The sequence below is a fragment of the Macrobrachium rosenbergii genome, chromosome 16 (assembly GCF_040412425.1).
Source record: "Macrobrachium rosenbergii isolate ZJJX-2024 chromosome 16, ASM4041242v1, whole genome shotgun sequence".
Taxonomy (NCBI): domain Eukaryota; kingdom Metazoa; phylum Arthropoda; class Malacostraca; order Decapoda; family Palaemonidae; genus Macrobrachium; species Macrobrachium rosenbergii.
In genome coordinates this window covers 41,399,488-41,419,830 of record NC_089756.1, presented here as the reverse complement: position 1 = coordinate 41,419,830, position 20,343 = coordinate 41,399,488, and the positions used below count along the sequence as shown (strand labels likewise).

The following is a 20,343-nucleotide window of genomic DNA, read 5'->3' as shown; positions in this document are numbered from 1 at the left end:
TAGCAAAAACGACTCTGTTCCTGATTCCCTCAGTAAGAGTAGTGGGTTAAGTAAAATTGTCCTGTGACTCGTTTAACTTTACACAAGTGAGGAAGCTGTGCTTGTCTTGTATGAAGATCCAAGTTCCTATAGTACAGAAAGAGTGCTCCTAGATCCTGTTGAGTCAAACTAGTCTCAAGACTTTCCAAGTCTGCTGAAGAAAATTTGACAGTTCCTTCTTTGCAGGCACATTTACATAAGGTCCTGGTCTGCAAGAATACTTTACACTGGAATCAGTGTCTGTAGAAACCTTTGATTACCTGGTCTCCTACCTAAATACTATAAGATTGTCTCAAGTGAGCTGACCATCAGGGAAGTGCTTTCCAGATTTTTACCCAATTTCCAACCAATGGTATGCCTTGGGAGAAATTCATTGTTCCTAAGCCTCCTTGCCTGACACCCAGTCTCTGTCTACTGTAAATTTGAACCTAATGAGTCAATTACATTTCAGAAGTAATGTATATAGGCTTTGTTTTATCAAAAATTAAAGCTGGGGTATTACATGATTTCTACCCTTCCTGTGTCCCTGGTTTGTCTAACACATTTGTCTTGTAAATGCAGACAAAGCACAACAAATAAGATTTGAGTCCTGAAAATGAGTTTATTTGGCATAGCATAAAACACTTTCAAGTAATCCTGCCAATCTTTACTCCTATCAATATTACTGCATAGTATTGTTCTGTTATTTATATTTTATATAGCTAGTAATCACCAAAATCAATATACTGTAACTGTGCCAATCACACTCAGGGGTCCCTATAATTGGACTACTACTGGGTTGGCATTTAAATTCCGGTCCTCTTTACAATATTACTCATTGTGCTACATGATAAGATTATTAATCTCCAAATATATCTACACCATTTAAGATTTTCTCCCCACACGACGGGTGATGTTTCCTAATATAGATCTATATAAAAAATTTCTGTGACTGAGGAAAGAGCAGCCTGATAATAGAGGCAAACAGATAAGGGGCTGAAGGAGGATAAAAAAAATGAAATAGATTTCCTTAATGAGGCTATAAACCCACTGGGAAAGGACTAATGGAAAATAGTTGTACGAAAACAAGGGAAAGAAGTGGAATATTGTTAAAAGAGAAAGAAAGGCCATTCGGTAACAATTAAGAGCTTTAATTAGCAGGAAAGTACAAAACATGGTCTCCATATTTCATGACAATTACTGTATAAATTTCCAGTTGACAAAAATTCACAAAGAATTGGCACATAAGTTTCTTTTTGCCATTGATAATTTTTGGTAATTGAAAATATAAAACAGAAAAATGACGAAAGAGGGGAAAAATATAAATGATTACGGAGTGATGTATACTAATATATTGACAAGAGGATGTAGTCAAGTATTTCTTAAACTCTACACTTAAAAAAAAAAAACACCAACACTAATGGAAATCACTTTCATGTTTATTGCTTCAATAAATAATCGTTTATGTGATGGCTTAAAAGGCAATCGTTTGGCACCTCACACACTTTGGATGACCATGAAATGTGATATAAACGCCTGACGAATAACAAATGGCTGTAATTTATATAAAAACACTAGAAATCGGGGTTCATTAATTTAGGGTAATGAAAAGCAGTAAGATAAAAATTAACTTTCAAGGATGATATTAGGATGACAAACTTAAATGACACAAACATTAAAAATACAACATTGCATTCGACAGTATATGCCATACATTTATGTGTGTCATATCGAATGCAGTGTGGTGTATTTGTAATGTTTCAGCGTTTAACCCATTAACTTAATGGAATGAAAAAAAAAAGAAAGGGATGTATTAACATTGTGCTCGATAAAATATAATTAAAGGACTTGGCTATGTCAAGAGGACTTCATACCCAACAATTTTTATAAGCAACTTGTAATTGTCTCGTTGCCTGAAGAGACGGACGTACCGAACTCTCGCTTATATTCCAACCTGCAATTACAGGTCTTTGGAGCACGAAACGTAGTTAAAAGCTGGAGCTGTGAACTGCGTTACCTTGTATTTTGTGAACTATTAATTAGCAACCCTATAATGCATGTTTTATCACAACTGGAGAAGGATGGCTGGAAACCTTAATGCCTGAATTATTTATCATAGGAGCAAATGATAACCTTGTTCAAAGGGCTAAATATGCAAGATTTTAGACTAATGACTACCATGGCGAATGCTATCACCCTGGCATGGAACTTACCGTGGATGGGACTTCCGCATGCCGACGGCGCTGGTATTTTTTCTTTTTCCTCTTACTGTAACCTCTTTGCTGATGTTGGTGCTGGTGCTGGTCGGCAACAACGACTGGATAACCGTAAAGCACTGCAAAAATAAATGCTTTTAAAGAGCAGAACATTTGGAGGTGTTCAAGATGGCTGTTCAAAGCAGAGCTGATATAAAATTAGATAAAAGACATATTCTAGGTCTAATGGGTCATGACAAATCAAAAACATTTTTACGTTTTCATTGGTTTAACTGGTTAAAACTGTTCAGGTTATCGTTATAATTAAAACAATAATTACTGTTAAAATGCATCTACACAGTTGTGCGCCAAAATTCATAACCCCCCCGAGAGAGAGAGAGAGAGAGAGAGATTCAACTAGAATCATCGATGCAACGTAAATTTCACTTCTTTTAACCAAGCCCCGTAACAATAATGGTAAATAGGTATTTTGACTCTCACACATCCAGCGTCCAGATTGTCGTAATTAGCATCATTTTCTGTACATGAACTTTAAAACTAATAATAATGTATCGCCCTCCGTATCCAGACACACCCTACTAGCAGCATCATGCACTTCGGCATACAATTAAAGCCTAACACAGCAAATTGGGAGGGTCATGTCATGCAAATAATTCTGATCTGAAATTATATTCAATTATTTAAAATTTCATCTGGTGACAGCAGCTGTCAAACAACTAATATTAACTAGTGTTAAAAGTCAACACTTTTGTAATAATTTGGCAATAAACTAGCACTGCAACAGTTCGTTACCATTGATAAAATCACAATCTAATTGTTGCCAACAGCAAGGTTCTGAATTTACAGGTGGGATAAATCATATAACATTAATTTTACCCCAACTATAAATCAGGCGGAACAGGTAAACATGAAAGGTATTTTTTTAACGATCCCAACACTTGACCATTTCATAACAAAGTCTCTTGACAGCAGTACATACGATTCGGCCGAAACGGCTGAAAACGGAGAGAAGAAAAAATCTGGCACAATGACAAATGCGTCGTATTTTGTCATACACAACCTACGCCCTGCACCAGACAAGATGGTCACCAGCCGATAACGCGCAACATACAGTGTCTATTTTGACAATGAACATTCTTTAAACACCTTCAGCAACAGCACAGCCAACAACAATGTAAACGAACACGTACAGGATCGGGTATTCGACGATTTCAATAAAGCGGATCATGCAATGTCTGTCTGCGTAGTCTAGTAAGCCTCCACCACTGCTTTGCTGCCGGGCATCGATGAGGTTGAGGGAGGGGTATTGGTGTGGGCTGGAGTGCCATGCCCAGAAGGGATGAGTGGCTAGAGGCTGCCAAAACCGTCTGGCACTCCCTTAAGACAATTACAGCACTTAAGGCCGTTTTGGTCGCTGTCATGCAGCGATAAAAATGACATCGAATATTCGCAGTTTAGTGGCCCCTTCGTTTACAGAAAGCACCGTGGGCTGTGTTTGTTTAATGAATCTTGGTCCTGGACATTTAATTCTGACAACTGTTTGCACGGGTGCCACATCTGGTGCTGCTCTCTTGATAGTTATGGGAGGCGCCTCCGCAGAATATAAGCTGACAACTCCGCCACTTTGTCAACATTTCCATTATTTACGAGTAATGGCTATATGCAAATAAACCACATTTATCTCCAATTTACTTTTAAAGAAAGCCCAATAAGTTATTTGGACTCAGGTTTCTTTACTGAAAACTTTGTCACTGGAAATTCATTCACAATTTAGGTCACCTTTATGAAATCTCACGAGAACTTTAAGAACGACAAGTTACTGTAACTTATCTCATTTTAAGCATAAAGCTTACAATCTTGCGTAGGTATTGTAGTAATCGTACCACTTCCCACCCCTCCCTCTCACGTGGCGATCACGTAAGCATTAAAAGTGTCCCGTTGCCAGTGTCACATGATAAAAAAACTCCCTTTAGAAAAAATAAGCAACATTAACATTAGGGGCACAAATATTTACTTACATCACATAATGGCGCAAATATTTTGATAACCACCATAGGTCCGTGCATATAAATCAAATTCATTTCGTATTCAGGAAGCGTTCCCAATAAGCATAGCTACCCTCTTCCTAATTAACTGGTATGTAATCCTCTCACGTAGTTTCTTTGATGCCGACCAGATAAGACATTCTTGTGGCCAAACGCGTAACCGTTATGGCTTTTATACTATATCAGTACTTTAGTTTATCTCTCGGAATGGACATCATTCCAATAAAATTAACCCATCACCTAGAGTGGCCTAGCCTAGCTCCTACCTCCCACCCCTTCCATACCAGCTCCCACCACAATCATGTCTGCATTCCTAGCCCTCAGGACACCTACTCCAGCCCCCTCCGCCATACCGTCGTTCCCCGCCCCCAGGACGCTGGAGTCACATGACTATGGCTACTGTTTTGGCACGCTACCAACATTATGTATTCCTAACTGGCTCCCATTGCATATAAATCAACGTCAGATCTCTGGTAATGCAAGTTCCACATCTTGTCACTGGACTCTCCCGAGTATTCTACGATCATGGAAGTTTGCACCATTCAGAAAAATGAAGCAAAGCTCAGATACGTAGACGGAAATAAATAGGTTAGGGAAGGGTAGGTAAGCTGGCAACTCTCCTGTATGGCTTATTTGTTCTAGCCGCCCCTGGGATGCTTTCACTATTCTGGGATGAAGTGATTTGCGACTGAATTATCTCTCATGCGATGCAAGCTGAAGCATTCAGTCAATGATGTGCATATTAGAAACGGATGTCAAATAACACTAAAATATAATTCAATCGAAGCAATGAATAGAGAGAGGACCTGAGCAACAAACCTTGCCTAAATTATACAACGCGGCATGACTACCTAATGCCGAACCTTCTATCAAATTATATTTAAGACCGCAAAGAAGGCTATTAATATCCTTACATGCTGCATGTTACCGAAGACCTAAGCTCATCATACTTCATCTGTCCACAGATGGAAGCTCCGCGTACAATATTACTAACAACGTACAATAATACTAATGTGTTTATATATGTTAAACATTCTAATGTGCAGCGTAAACTCACTCCCTGTAGCAATCAACGTAGGCTATTTGTATACAGCCGATTCGATATTATGTGTTTAATAAACTCATTCTCTCTCAAACACACACAAACCAATGTTTATACATTTTTAAGACGATTTAATTCAGCTCGGTCACTCGAGTGCTTCCACAATGGCTTCGCTATATTCTCGAACAAAAAACTTCCAGGCAGTCAAACACAATTCGGAAGCGTCTACAGCAACTGCAGTACATAAATATAATGTCAGCTACTAAATATAATGTCAGCTACTAAATATAATGTCAGCTACTACAAGTGGAAAAACTTAACACCAAATTAATATATTTACCAAAACTGCATCTTTAAAATCTTTATAATTAAACCAGCGAGTGCTTTGGATCTCATGGGACAAATAATAACGATAAATGCAAGATGTTTCAAAAGTGATATACTCCATACAATTGTAACAATTAGTTAGATTAACAAACACTACAAATCATGAATGGTAAATCTTGATTCTAGTTTATGTATATATATATATATAATATATATATATATATATATATATTTATGTATATATATATATATATATATATATATATATATATATATATATATATATATATATATATATATATATATATATATATATATATATATATATATATATGTAAAGGAGTGGGGCACGATTACTGAAGGTTCTCCGTAGAATTTGATTTTTGTATTAATAACATAACTGCACAATGAACCAAAAGAATATGTCGAGCGAAGGCGCTTGAAAAAATGGAAGATGAGCGTTAGAAATGAAGGAAACAGCCAGGATAAATGATTGAGTGTAGTTAACATGGAGTAAGGAGGACTGAATACGCCATGAAGCTACTAAGGTGAGGCGAACGGGTTACATCCGCATCTAAACTTTAGGTAACTGTGCATATGTATATACGTGTTGAATAAAAAGGTTAAAAAGGCAGGCTTAAACTACTATTAACATTTGTATAAGGACTGCATATGCACACACAAAGTGTGAGGAGACTCAGTCAGTGTGTATGTCACGCAAGAGAGTTGAAAAGGTCATGATAGTGAAGAAGCTGAAGGGGGTGAGGTAACACGCTGCACATCTTAAAAATTGGGATTAGGATTCTGGTCAGGAAGTTATAAAATTGTAGTGAAAGCCATGGCCATGTAGAACTTGTGGGATACGGTGTATCGATAAAAGGAAAGGATTAAAGAATGTTGAAAGGACCAGAGAGAGAGAGAGAGAGAGAGAGAGAGAGAGAGAGAGAGAGAGAGAGAGAGAGAGAGAGAGAGAGAGAGAGAGAGAGAAGCCAAATAACAGGACAACTATTTTGAAGAAATGTTACACCTGTGCCTTTGAAAAGCAATGTTTTGTCCAGCCGATTAGGCTTTCGTATATCTGAAGTATTTTGCACAAAACGTCGTTCCTAACATTGCAAGAAGGAACTGACTTGGCCAAATACTAATACACGATTTAATTCTACAGTCAACCTGGCAATGATATATTCACCAGTCACGGCAACCCTGCTTTTACGTTTGTACTTTTAATATCTGTTCAAAGGTGAAAGATTTATTTGGCATGAAAACCCGACACCTTCCGCTGCGAACGGCAATTAGGCCGCACACAGCAATGCCCTTTAATTGGGACACATGCACCAACCGTGTTCATGAGTATAATGGGACACACGAGACTAACGAATGATTCCCGCAGAATCTTCCAATTCCATAGCAAATGGGACGAGATTTCAGTGACATCCCTTCTGTAATCATTAGGGGAGTGTCATTCTTTACAACAGACGTTCCTCGCCTCCCTGCAATGTAGTGCAGGAACGGGCTCAATTTCTCTGGCGAATAACTCTAAAAAAAAATGCACGTATAAACACGATGCATGTAACATTTATTCAGAAAGTTTACAATATCCTTTATTTATAGTTTTTAGATTTTGCACTACCCAGAAATTGCAATTTATATTTTTTACGTTACACAGTGTGCTAACGTAACAATCCTTTTATTTTAAAATTAATCCTCGTCAATGCTTTATACATAATTCACAAAGAGAGAGAGAGAGAGAGAGAGAGAGAGAGAGAGAGAGAGAGAGAGAGAGAGAGAGAGAGAGAGAGAGAGAGAGAGACTTCTGAAGCCAAGTTTATAACCACAGAAAAAACCAGTAATCTCCATTAATTTGAAATTCGGGGGATTCTTTGCCAAATCCACCCGTACCCAACAGTTACTGTATGGCAACCTGCAAACGCGACCGTCGGCCGGTCATGGCACACACAAAATTAAAGCTGCATGGAAATCCGTCTGACGGAGGGAGACCAACTTTACGCCAGGCAACTTTAAGAAGGACCTAGGTGGCTTGGACTGGGATTGTGGGAGAGGCGTAGGGCGGCTTTTGGAGGAGGAGGAGGAGGAGGGGGTTTGGAAGAGGAAGAACAACCACCCAGGAACTTTCTCGTCTGCAGAAGGAATCTCAGAGAGAGAGAGAGAGAGAGAGAGAGAGAGAGAGAGAGAGAGAGAGAGAGAGAGAGAGAGAGAGAGAGAGAGAGAGAGGGCTAAAAACCAAAGAAAGGCACTAGTTATCGGAAAGGATGTTTATGGAGTGTGTTTCTACAATGAAATCTGCAGGTTTTTCCTTCCTGGAAGATTATGGCCCTCTATTTCACCTCAAGATTACCTCCTCCCACCCCCCGCAGAAAAAATGCCAGAAAACATATACTAGTGAAAATTACAGACTCCTTTTTGAAGTTTCAACCGTTTCCCACAACATAAGGAATTAGTACCGCCAGATTACAGCATATCAATCAATTAGGTGGACGGCAATACACGAGTACTGCAAAAAAGCTACAAAAGGTACTCATGAAAATGAAATACTAGACTAAGTAAAAAAAAAAACTCGGGAAATAACACTTGCAACAAAATATTTGCAATGACTTCGCTAAACGTAACTGTATGAAGAATGGAGTCCAAAGTGGTTTCTAATTAACTTCAAACGGTCACTAAATCTCCAAGAACGCTGTTCTCTCTCTCTCTCTCTCTCTCTCTCTCACACACACACACACACACACACACACACACACACACACATCTACATATATGTATATTGATAAACCGTTCCCAATACATAGGGTGGACCAAAATGAACAAGACAATGGTCAATTGTCAAATTCATCCTCGGTCAGGTCAATTACCCAATTTGACTGCTAGTGAGGTGGTGGTAACCTGTACAACCAGGACACTTGCACTAGAATTTCCGACGGCAGAATGTAATATGTCCCCCAAGGCAGAGGAGTGAAGGGTTGTAGACATCTTGGTCGGAGGATATGCCCCTAAATGGCAGATGGGCCTATTCACCGGAGGCCAGCCTTCTAAGCATGGTTAGCAGTAAATTTATTCGAAAACGAGGGGTGAGGACTCCAAGCGGTACAGCCTTTCAAAAGCCGAATTCGCTTTTGGTGCAAGGACTCACTATTAACAGACATATTTTCCCTCGTTTACCTAACTTATAATTAAAATATATCGAGCTATTTCCTTCCTTTAAACCATCGTATACAATTTCGTCGTCAAACTTGCCCGAGCTCTATTTAAATTACTGTATTGGTGATAAAGTTTCCACGTACTTTAATGGCAAAAATATGCTATATACATTTTCTTGACGTTTCCCACCGACAAAAGATAATCAGTAAACATGTATCTTAAATGACAAATTTTATGCTCCAAAAAGACCGAGACATGAAATCTCTTCGTGTGAAGTTATGGCAGACAAACCTCCTTAAAATGCAGGTTACGTTAAGGCGAGCATTCAACATTCCCGAGTTAAATTTAATATAAGGGTCCTTCGAGCAAACATTCAGATTTCCCATAAATAAAATGTCCTAGGCGTCGATTATTTTTGTTACGCATCAGTACAAACCAACTTTTTTTACTTGTCGCAAAACGCGGCTGTATAAATCGATCTTACACACACTCCATTTACGGGCAACTAAACGCCAAAGTCATCACCCCTCTTTCTCAATATTTATTGCTTCGCGCCTCTCTTTCAAGCAAGTGGGTGGACGTGGTGTTTGCTCTCTTTACCTCAATACAAAGGCCTTTTTATGAAGGACTGGAGGTAAGCCCAGGGTGGGGGGAAGGGGAGAAGCCAATGAAGACAAGAGTTAGTTCCATCAATCTTTAAACAAAAGGATGTATGGAAGGCAGCCAATACCATAAAAATAGGACAAAAATAAGGGGAGACTAAGATACAAGCATCTATGTTGACAGCGCGGATGTGTAAGAGAACCTTGGAGAGTATGGATACTAACTCTATACATCCATCCATACATAGTTTATACATAGAAAACGGTAGACGAACAGACATACAACATTAACAGACCTCATTATCATGAACCGGCACCTGCAATGCAAAACAGGCAAAAATAAAAACCATCACATAAATAAAGCGTGCTGCTTTAAACAAAAGACATGATAGGTCAGCCCTATAAACACTTCCCGTTATGTTTAGACGTTAACGTTTATTTTTCCTATATCGAGACGAGGGAATGAAAGAACCCGACAGAGGAACGCTAAAAGGCTATTCTTTCCTTACGCCTGGCGTATAAGTATGCAAAGCTGTGGATAAGGGGAATGGGATAGAGAGAGAAAGGAGGGAGGGAGGAGGGGGAGATTAAACAACTAGGAGTAGCATTTACCTATATTCATTTACATGCGCGGTTCTCTGGATTATACGATGGCTCCTGTGCCGGACCGTATGACCCGTTTCATACATTCTGGATTATACAGCTACACGAGTTAGGCTTATTCAAACTGAGATACTAATGGTCCCAGAATAATGGGCAACTTTTCATTCCTTGAAGCTATGGTCATCCCCTCCCTTTTGTGCGGCAGTTACCAAAAAGGCACCTACACCAACATTACTACTTTTCTGTATACAGATCGCAAGAACCTTCGCAAATAATGATCGTATAACTATGAAATGCAGATCAATACTGGTGAAAAATGCGATTCTAGTGGTTTTTACTTTTTTATGTTGAGCTAATTCTAGTCTCAGGGACTGAGAGGGTAATAAATCTTCTTAGTCCCTGAGACTAGAATTAGCTCAAGATAAAAATGTAAAAACCACTAAAATCGTATTTTTCACTACTTCCTTTCTTTCGAAGGATCGTATTTTTCACTACTTCCTTTCTTTCGAAGGGTGATCCCTAGAAAAATGCATTTGTTTAGAAACTTTCGCTAACCTTGGTACCGAGAAGCAAACGGGTTGAGTGGGGGTAATTCCATTCGTATGACTTCGAGCAAATATGGGGCTGGGGGATTAAATAAATTTCAACTTATGTCAGAGCCCAAAATACGCATGCCAACCAGTGTTCCTGAAAATCAGGAAAAAAGTGGTCCTGCTGAAAATCAACACTTGGCCAAATCACAGGCTGAACGAAAACGATCATTAGACCAGCATCAAAACGTACGGTCCACAATACAAACGAAACAAATCCGTGGACCACGTTAGCACCGCCTTTGAGAAATACCCGGGATGACCATTTGGATGCCGATGTGACGCCATGAAAGGCGAGCTGTAATCCTACAAATAGCTAAGTCAATACCCCTAGGTATGCTTGGCACGATGCCCTTATTGCTTTAAGGGTGGATGCCTTCCTACCCTTACAGTTTACACGTTCGCCCATTGTCGATTCCCGATTCCCAAAGAGAGGTAATTCTAGGTTAAATGTCTTTGGTAATTGTGGAACAAAGCTCCTAATGCCTTTTTCCAACCAATGAACTGACTTGCTTCGGGTACACAAGTATTAGGCAACATAGGCCTACACAACTACTTTAAAACATTTTGCACATGTTGTTCAGCTATTTGAATGTCATCGGCTACAACTATAATTGGAGATTTATCCTTTCGAGTCAACAACACTTTACTTTTCAATAAGCAGACATGCCAGTTTCTTAAAAAAAAAAAAAAAAAACAGGCGTTATATAGTAACCAAAGTTTATCTTCTGTCACAAATAAAAATCGAAGACAAACACAAACGTACACAAACTACTCTTAAGTCCCGACGAAGTTTATCGACATCACTGGGTATACGGAAACCAGCAGCATAGTAACAAGTACCTTAGTCTATGAATACATAATATATTTTGAGGATCGGGTAACGCATACGCAAACACGTCCGTAAAACACAGATGTCTCCATGCACCATACGAGGCGCATGCGTGTGCATGTATTACGTAAACGAGCTATATGTGAATGTTTGGGGCAAAAACTCTTCATCACAGCTAACGTCATGCTGTTGCAGTAAATACAATTTCAAGTACATATTGAGTTTATAAGCTATGTGCGCATATGTGTGGGCCAAACTCATAAACATACACACCACCTCACCGCATGTACATATTTCTATGCTACTGGCAGACACTCAAAATAGCTATGTACACATACACTAACATACCAATTCATTACATTACCGCATACCGAAGCTCTGCATGTTTACACTCTACCAACATGTACAAAATGCTCACGGGGACACTGCTTAATTAACACTGGATCAGCAGAGAATGAAAAAAAAGGGGTGGGGGAGTCTCGATGGAGAGCAACAGTTTTTCACCAGAACCAAATGGACTAAAAGAGTTTATAACACTGTGGACCTCAAACGGTCGACAAGAAACGGGGTAACAGGGAATACGATCCGTACAGCTTAACGAGTCTTTCCATGGAAACAACTTATCTTGTTATATGTTTGTTGGTTTAGTTTGAGTGACGTTTCCATTTTGTTATTGTTTTGGACTGTATGCTTCTACCGTCACATAAAATTAAATGTATTTATAGATCATTTTCTACACATTTCAAGAAAGCATACTACATACTAATATACTGTACAAGCACTTTAAAATATCTAAAAACATATTAAAAATGCAATTTTTCTAGTTATGTTGAAGTGTTTCTTTTGGACAATATGTCATTTCCCCTCAGTGTTGATGTTTATGCCAAACCGTTTTCTTTTCTTGTTTCCTTCAGGTCTGGGCAGTTTAAGTATGTTATGTCGGTCGGCTCTCTGCTTAAGAAATTATCTGCCAGTATTTTGCAATTCCACAGTGCGCCATTGTCCCCGGAACCTTCACTCAACGAGGCAGCTGGCATTATTCTACAATGTAAAAACTCAGAGAAAGCTGGATAGTGGATATACGACGCTTTCGAATCCGAGACCTCCTATTTTTCCCCTTTCTTTAAAAATGTGAAGCAAATTACCATATCCTTTGACAGTTCAATGGCCGTAGGCGCTTCCAAACGAAAATGTGATAACTGCGTTATAAGGTAACTCATCCAACTTTTACACACGCACACACACACACACACACACACACACACACACACACACACACACACATATATATATATATATATATATATATATATATATATATATATATATATATATATATATATATATTATATTTACTGTATATACACACATATATATATATGGGTACGAACATTCCTCCGTTAAACGAGTGCAATGCACCAGTGATGAACGTAATGAAATGACAGATTTTAAGAGCCCGGAATATCCCATTCACGCCGCGAAAAAATAAAATTTTGAATCGTTCTTTCCCTTCCGTCATTAGCAGGATAATGAAGACGCATTCCATTCTCATTTGCCTTTCATGGATTTCATTAGCCAGTGATGGCATCAATCTCGTCGCCCGCCCTTCATTGGATTAATATGCTTCATGAATATTTAAGTTGTCTTCAAATGTACTCTTCAAATGTAACACTGGGGGCGGGGAACTGCTGATGTCTACTAACATTACTACTACTGCTACTACTACCGATTAATTATCGGTAATAAATAATAAAGATACGCAAAGTTTCAGCTCTCGTCTACTAATGATTATTTGTTTGTGTTGAATCATTAAAATTCACAAGTCATCAACGGCAGTTGTAATACAGTAATGAACAGTTGGAAACTGCAATCCTGTCCTTTTCCAAATCATTAAAAACTTGGAGAAATCAACGTCTATTAACGGGAAATCTGAAGAACCATTAAGTCTCCCTTGACAGATATAACGAAAAACAGTGCTTGCTCTCTCATTTACCACAGAAATGCAGCTGCATGTTTATTATTTTATTTACTTTAAGACATACAATCAATCTTTAATTTCTCCTTCAGGTATTCTTCATCCCGAAGCTCTCTCTCTCTCTCTCTCTCTCTCTCTCTCTCTCTCTCTCTCTCTCTCTCTCTCTCTCTCTATTATGAATTTCCACAACGAAAAAGGTTACTTTCCAACATTTTCTATTTCAATTCATCAAATCTTTTGTGCTTTTACCCCTTATATACAATCACTCGCTTGTAGCTGATGCACGCATGAGTACTTTCTCCCCCTCTCTCTCTCTCTCTCTCTCTCTCTCTCTCTCTCTCTCTCTCTCTCTCTCTCTCTCTCTCTCTCTCCACACACACGCGCGAGTCCCAGTCTTGATAGGCCTAGAAGACAGAGGAGAAATGTCAACATTTGCCACATAACGGAAGCAGTCCCTTCCAGCTGTCATGGGAGGAGAAAGCTGGAAAAATATATCATACTTCGTGGCGGCCATTCCCAAGAGAGAGAGAGAGAGAGAGAGAGAGAGAGAGAGAGAGAGAGAGAGAGAGAGAGAGAGAGAGAGAGAGAGAGAGAGACTTATTTTGGCATTCTGGGAGTTGGAGTAAACCGTTCTACTGATAAATTTACCACGTTCGGTTTTGACAGTTTATATTTACCCTTTATACTGAAAAGCAGTAAGCACCGAAAACTTCAGAGGATATCTATCTATCTATCTATCTATCTATCTATCTATCTTCTATCTTCTATATATATATATATATATGTATATATATACAGTATATATACATTATTTATATATATATATCCTACATTTTGCATCTGGCTTAATAGCCTAAAATACATAAGCAACCCTCCACTAACCCAAACATTCGACCCCTTTATGGCCATATCATCCCTCGCTAGTTACGTTCTGTTGGTGCACATGAATCAAAGACAAACAAACACGCTATCACGAGACGCCAAAAATACCCTAAAACCGGATATTGCAAAGCAGATACGCACACACCAAACATGATAACTGTATAGCACTAGACGCATACTACTAAGGGGGGGTGTTATCTTGATCATTATAAGTATTTGTCTCCCATAAAACTTTTGATTAAATGTCTCTGTTATTCAAAAACTATTTGAAAATATGATCGCAGAATCGCATTTTTCATGTAAATAATAAATTTTGAAGACCTAGACCTACATGGATTATATCTATGAGAAAGGAGGCTGGAGATGAGTAGAGATTTGTAGAAATGAAAACATAAGGATAATTCTTCATACAAACCCCCTTAGAGAGAGAGAGAGAGAGAGAGAGAGAGAGAGAGAGAGAGAGAGAGAGAGAGAGAGAGAGAGAGAGAGAGAAATTCACTACTGAAATCAATACCTTAGGTATGACAGAAGAGTCCGACAACTTGCTACTTTCCGGGGTCTATATAATTATTTTTCAGTACAGCTATGCTGCACTTATTCTTTATAATACCATTCACAAAAGATTTATTACAGTAAAACCTGAATTAACATTCGATTAAACGATTCGTCGACGAAGTATCTTGCTCTAATGTGAATCTATTTATATCTCTTCAGGAGTAAGAACTGTATGCTCCAAGCTAAAAAGTCTTCTTTAGACATTACAAACCTCTTCCAGGTAAAACGTCTATCGAGGTGTTGCATAAGGCACATCAGAGATTGTAAACATCCCTAACACTGAGTATATATGCGAAACGATTACTTATGGAAACGATGGCCTTCGATAATGTTCGTTCAATCGATTTCCTTTTGACCGGATACTTGATTTTATTTTGCACCTATTTTCAAAATCATTTCACATCATGCTGGCCTGTCGGAGATGTTGGTCAGATTCTGCATAAACCTTAAATAGACTGAAAACACATTCGTAAAGAAAGGCATTCATTCCCTCGTGATTCACATCGCACCCAAACAAGTGGGTGGAATTTTCTTTCTCACGTGGACGTGTGATTCACAGTCTGTCAGCCTTCTTTCGGGGAAAGTGTGCACTGCTTAACTTCACACCGTAAACAAAGTCTTATTAGCAGCACCTTGGCACCCACTACACTAACTGTCGCGTCCCCTATTACCCCAAACATTCATTCATGCTCCGCGTACTGCATTAGTACTACAATTTCTTGGCCCCATAGGGGGGTAGCGCCGTCAGTGCATCTCGCGTGGGGCACTGTAGGCATTACTTAGGGGTCTTTGCAGCGTACCCTCGGCCCCTAGCTGCAAGCACTTTGATTCCTTTTACTGTACCTCTGTTGGTATTCTCTTTCTTCTATCTGACTTTCCACCCTCTCTAACAATTGTTTCATAGTGCAACTGCGAGGTTTTCCTCCTGTTACACCTTTCAAACCTTATTACTGCTAATTTCCCTTTCAGCGCTGAATGAACTCATAGGTCCCAGCGCCTGGCCTTTGGTCTAAATTCTATATTTTACAATTTCTTGGTCCTCTTCATTCCATTGCCTTCATAACATAGAATTATAAAAATCAGATGAGCTAAACGTGAAAAAGAACATTTATTTTCTCACAACTTTTCCTTCGAGGGGATTTTTTTTTCTTAGCGAGGTTGCACGCCCCACGTCCCACCTTACGTATATTGAAAGTGGGTCCTGATTGAAAGAAGCTGTGTGTCGACAGCAACTAATATCTCTCGGTGGTCACCCATCCAAGTACCAACCAGTGTCAGCGATTGCCCCATGAGAAAACTAATATTCTATTCACACATATATGAATGCCTGTCTATAAATATTATATATATCTATATATATATATATATATATATATATATATATATATATGTATATATATATATACATACATACATATATATACAGTATACACTATATATATATATATATATATATATATATATATATATATATATATATATATTTGTATATATATATATATATATACATACATAAGTTCAGGATTGAATAACGTACGCAATAAAATTTAAAAACGACTCTCCCTAGACTGGGAGATTGTAAAATTGTGGAATTTCAGGTGATGATAGAAAAGACGGGAAAAATTCACCTCCCTCCAAGGGCCAAAATGTTTCATTGTATCTCTCCCAAAATGATGGTCTAGGAAGAGAGGGCGGGGGTGGGGGCAAGGAAGAAGATTGAAGGCATCCTCAGTGAAGATCGATGATGGCTTTGGCATGAATTACTTTAAGTGGCATAAAGGGTGGAGGGAGGGTGGGGGGGGAGACAAAAATGCCATGAGGAAATTTTTACTACGAGTGTGGAACCACATGCTGGCACCCAATAATACTCCACAACAAGTTATGCTAAATAAAAAGAGCAGATGTATGAAGGAACACTTCATTTATCTACATATAACAAAGAAGACAAATTATACTGCATGGCTGAGGAACAGAAGCATGGATGCATACTTCATACACACACACACACATATGAAATGTGTGTATGAATGATAAAGTGAGCCTATCAACATTGGAAATGAAGACGGTAACCTTGACGTTCAAATTAATATTACGCTACCCAATGCCGTCTTTAGCTAATCTACATTAATGCACCGGGTACTAATTAACATTTCAATGAAAGTCAAGGTGAATGCCCAAGTTTGTGTGTGAGAGAGAGAGAGAAGTCTGAGTACTCAGTTATTTTTAACTTCACTGTGTGTGCTTACCTATACAATCACATAACTCGGTTTCATTGGAAGTGGCAAAAAAAAAAAAAATCTTGCGGGACGCCGTTCTTCATTAACAGTAGCATGACAGCCACAAAAGCCTGACTTACCCGAAGGATCGTAGTAAGGCGTTAGGATGGGGACCATGACGTATCCTTGTAGGACTTTCTCGGTGGCATCCGCCGCGTGCTGATGCGTTTGGGCGAATTCGCCGGTTCCTTCGACGTGAGGCTGGCCGGTCTCGCTGCTGCTGACCTCCTCCTCAGCCGCGTGTTGATTAGGTCCTTCGGTCTCGCTGATGCCGGACTTCTCCGAAGTCTCAGTGTCGTCTGCACAGCTCGCACAACTGGGTTCAACCTTTGGGGGGAAATGACATAAATCAGGAACAATGCACAGTTATGAAATATTAAGCCTAACTCTTATTTTGTTGGCTTACTGGGGAATAAGAAGCCAAGCCCTCTTCCACTCACTCTGATGCTTCTCAGGCCTTCTTGTGATTCAGAGTGACATTGCTTTGTGCCCTCCCAATCCGGTTATCATTTGTGGCACTTCAGAAACATCACAAAAAGGGTAAAACAGAGCCTACAAAATATCACAGTCGTATAAATGTTTTGAAGACTTCTAAAAGAGCATAACAAAGGGTCTCATGTTGCATGAATGACGCATTCTACCGCCAGTCGGAAATTCATATAACATACATTTGTATAATTACGCACTGTGCTAAACCTTCTCTGGAGAGATTTATAAAGAACCCTTACGGAAGCATATTACAGGTGGATTAAACTTTTACATATTTCACACTACTTATTTTGCATCACCCTTTCAGGTCCCGGTACTTGCATTAAAACTGGGCCCCTCCCGCAAGCTTCCTCTACTCCTGGGAGCCTTACACCGTCACTTCCATCCCAGGCCTCACATAATTCAAGTGTCCAACTACAAGCTTAAAATAAATATTAGGAATATATCAAAATCAATTAGTTTGTATGAATTTATTGCAAGAGTAAGTGGAACTTAAATTAAATATTAGGAATATATCAAACTAATTAGTTTGTATGAATTTATTGCAAGAGTAAGTGGAAGTACCAAAAATATAGTTGATCATCTGTTATTAAAGAAATAATAATAATAATAATAATAATAATAATAATAATAATAATAATAATAATAATAATATTGGTAGGGGAGCATGGGCCCCTTGAGCATCCTTCATCCCTTGATTTTGTTTATTCTCTAAAAAGAAAAGTTAAAATAAATAAGCTGCTGTCACGCGCCCCCCCCAAGACTGCCGGGCCCCGGGAAAGTAGTACCATCCCCCTCAAATGCTTTGGCCCTGACGGCAGACCATTTGTTGCCTCGCATAACACCGAGGATATTCCATTGGTCTTTTTCCTAGATCTCCAAAACGGGAGCGTTACAATGTTAAAGACTGATGGAAAATACTTCCTCATTTAGCTTTCTTGCGTATATCTACTGGTATCATATTTGTAAAGGAGTGATCGCATTTTGTCATTATCGCCCAGTAATACCCGTACTTCAAATAAATATTATAATTAAGAGAAAACTTTCATGCTGCTACAGTTTTAACCAGGGAGAAATAAATGAACGAAAAAGGAAGAAAATGTTAAATGAATACACATGGTTTGCTTTCCATTCGTAACGATAAAACACTGAAACCGCTGACACCAAAGAAGACTTTCAAATCTGCAAATCTAAAGCTTAAAACGAACGACATTTAAGGTTATAAATTCCAAAAAAAAGATGCGTTCAGCAGTCAATAAGCTCGAGCACGATACAACCTGAATAACGGGGAGTATATCGAATTACCTCCGCCTCTAACCCGGGTTTAAAAATAACGGCGCTATTAATAATGCGAAGATGAGCGACCGGGACCCAATCCCCTTTTAAGCGAAACGCGACACGCCGAAGCAGTGACTAGGAAGACGGCTGACCGTCGATTGTGGCGCTCGACACCAATGAATTGAGGTGCTTGCTGGGTATGATTGGTGGCGTTGTAATCATTATGATCAGTCATCACCATAATCATGATCAATATTGTTATGAATATTACAATCTAGGGAAATCTCGGATATGGCCAGTTTAACCCATATATGCACTGTGATTCACAATGTTTACCCTCAGAGAGAGAGAGAGAGAGAGAGAGAGAGAGAGAGAGAGAGACTGCGAATGCGAGTAAATAATAAGCAAGTGATATTTGCCCAAAGATCACGGAGTTTTAATTTCAATAACGGAGTCAACACTGCATCAAAGGATTCTTTAGTCCATAAAAATGGCCCTGCAATAACTGAGGGGACGGGAACATCAAATAAAGAGCCAATAAAAGGGGGGAAACAATAACGCACAAAGGAAAACAATGGCAGGAAGAACGAGAGATTTCAATTAAGGAGAGACTGAATGGAGAAGGAAAATCATGACCACTTAAGTGAGAGATGTCGGTCGTTGCTCAAACAATGCGGTAAAGGAGAGAATTATTAATTGACGCAAATACACCGAATAAAAAAGGGACTGATTTATATACATACAAACAAAAAGTCGGGGATAAGTATAATGAATTCAGTGTTTGTATTGGGAGTCATGAACACAACAATCAGCACAAGATCGAAGAGAGAGAGAGAGAGAGAGAGAGAGAGAGAGAGAGAGAGAGAGAGAGAGAGAGAGAGCATTAAGCAACTGCTATTATTGTAACGAATGAGACTTCATTACAGATATGCGCCATAAATTATGCCAAGAAAAGAGAGAGAGAGAGAGAGAGAGAGAGAGAGAGAGAGCAATAAGCAACTTCTACATTGTAGCGAACGAAACTTCATTAATAATATGCACCATGAAATATGCCTTGAAGAGAGAGAGAGAGAGAGAGAGAGAGAGAGAACAGTCAATTCTAGAAGCAAAATCTTAGTTTTCCTCACCTGTGTCTCACAGGGGTCACATACCCCGTTGCTTGAGCCACTGCCCGCGGCAGCAAGGGCTGGGTCTGCTTCGGACGAAGTCTTGCAAGACTCGACTTGGCTTTCGTGAGCTTCATGTCCGTCAGAGGGTTCTCCCGCAGGAGTTGTGGGCGTCGACGAGGATTCGCTCATGCTGGCATACTGTCAAATAAGAATAAATAATTATATTCATCTGGCTTTTTGTTAAAAACTAAACTATATATATATATATATATATATATATATATATATATATATATATATATATATATATATATATATATATATATATATATATATATATATATATAT

General features: G+C 38.9%; 1 protein-coding gene across 3 annotated transcripts in view; it reads right to left on the bottom strand.

Annotated features, from left to right (window-relative positions):
- LOC136847365 (uro-adherence factor A-like) overlaps positions 1–20,343 on the bottom strand; it is a 584,194-nt gene that overhangs the window by 5,337 nt on the left and 558,514 nt on the right. For all 3 annotated transcript variants that reach the window (XM_067118973.1, XM_067118972.1, XM_067118971.1), the window contains 3 exons: positions 20,014–20,193; positions 17,200–17,446; positions 2,232–2,353 (listed from right to left, as the gene is read on the bottom strand). In XM_067118973.1, the coding sequence (XP_066975074.1) occupies positions 2,232–2,353; positions 17,200–17,446; positions 20,014–20,193 (549 nt within the window). The remainder of the gene's footprint in view (positions 1–2,231; positions 2,354–17,199; positions 17,447–20,013; positions 20,194–20,343) is intronic.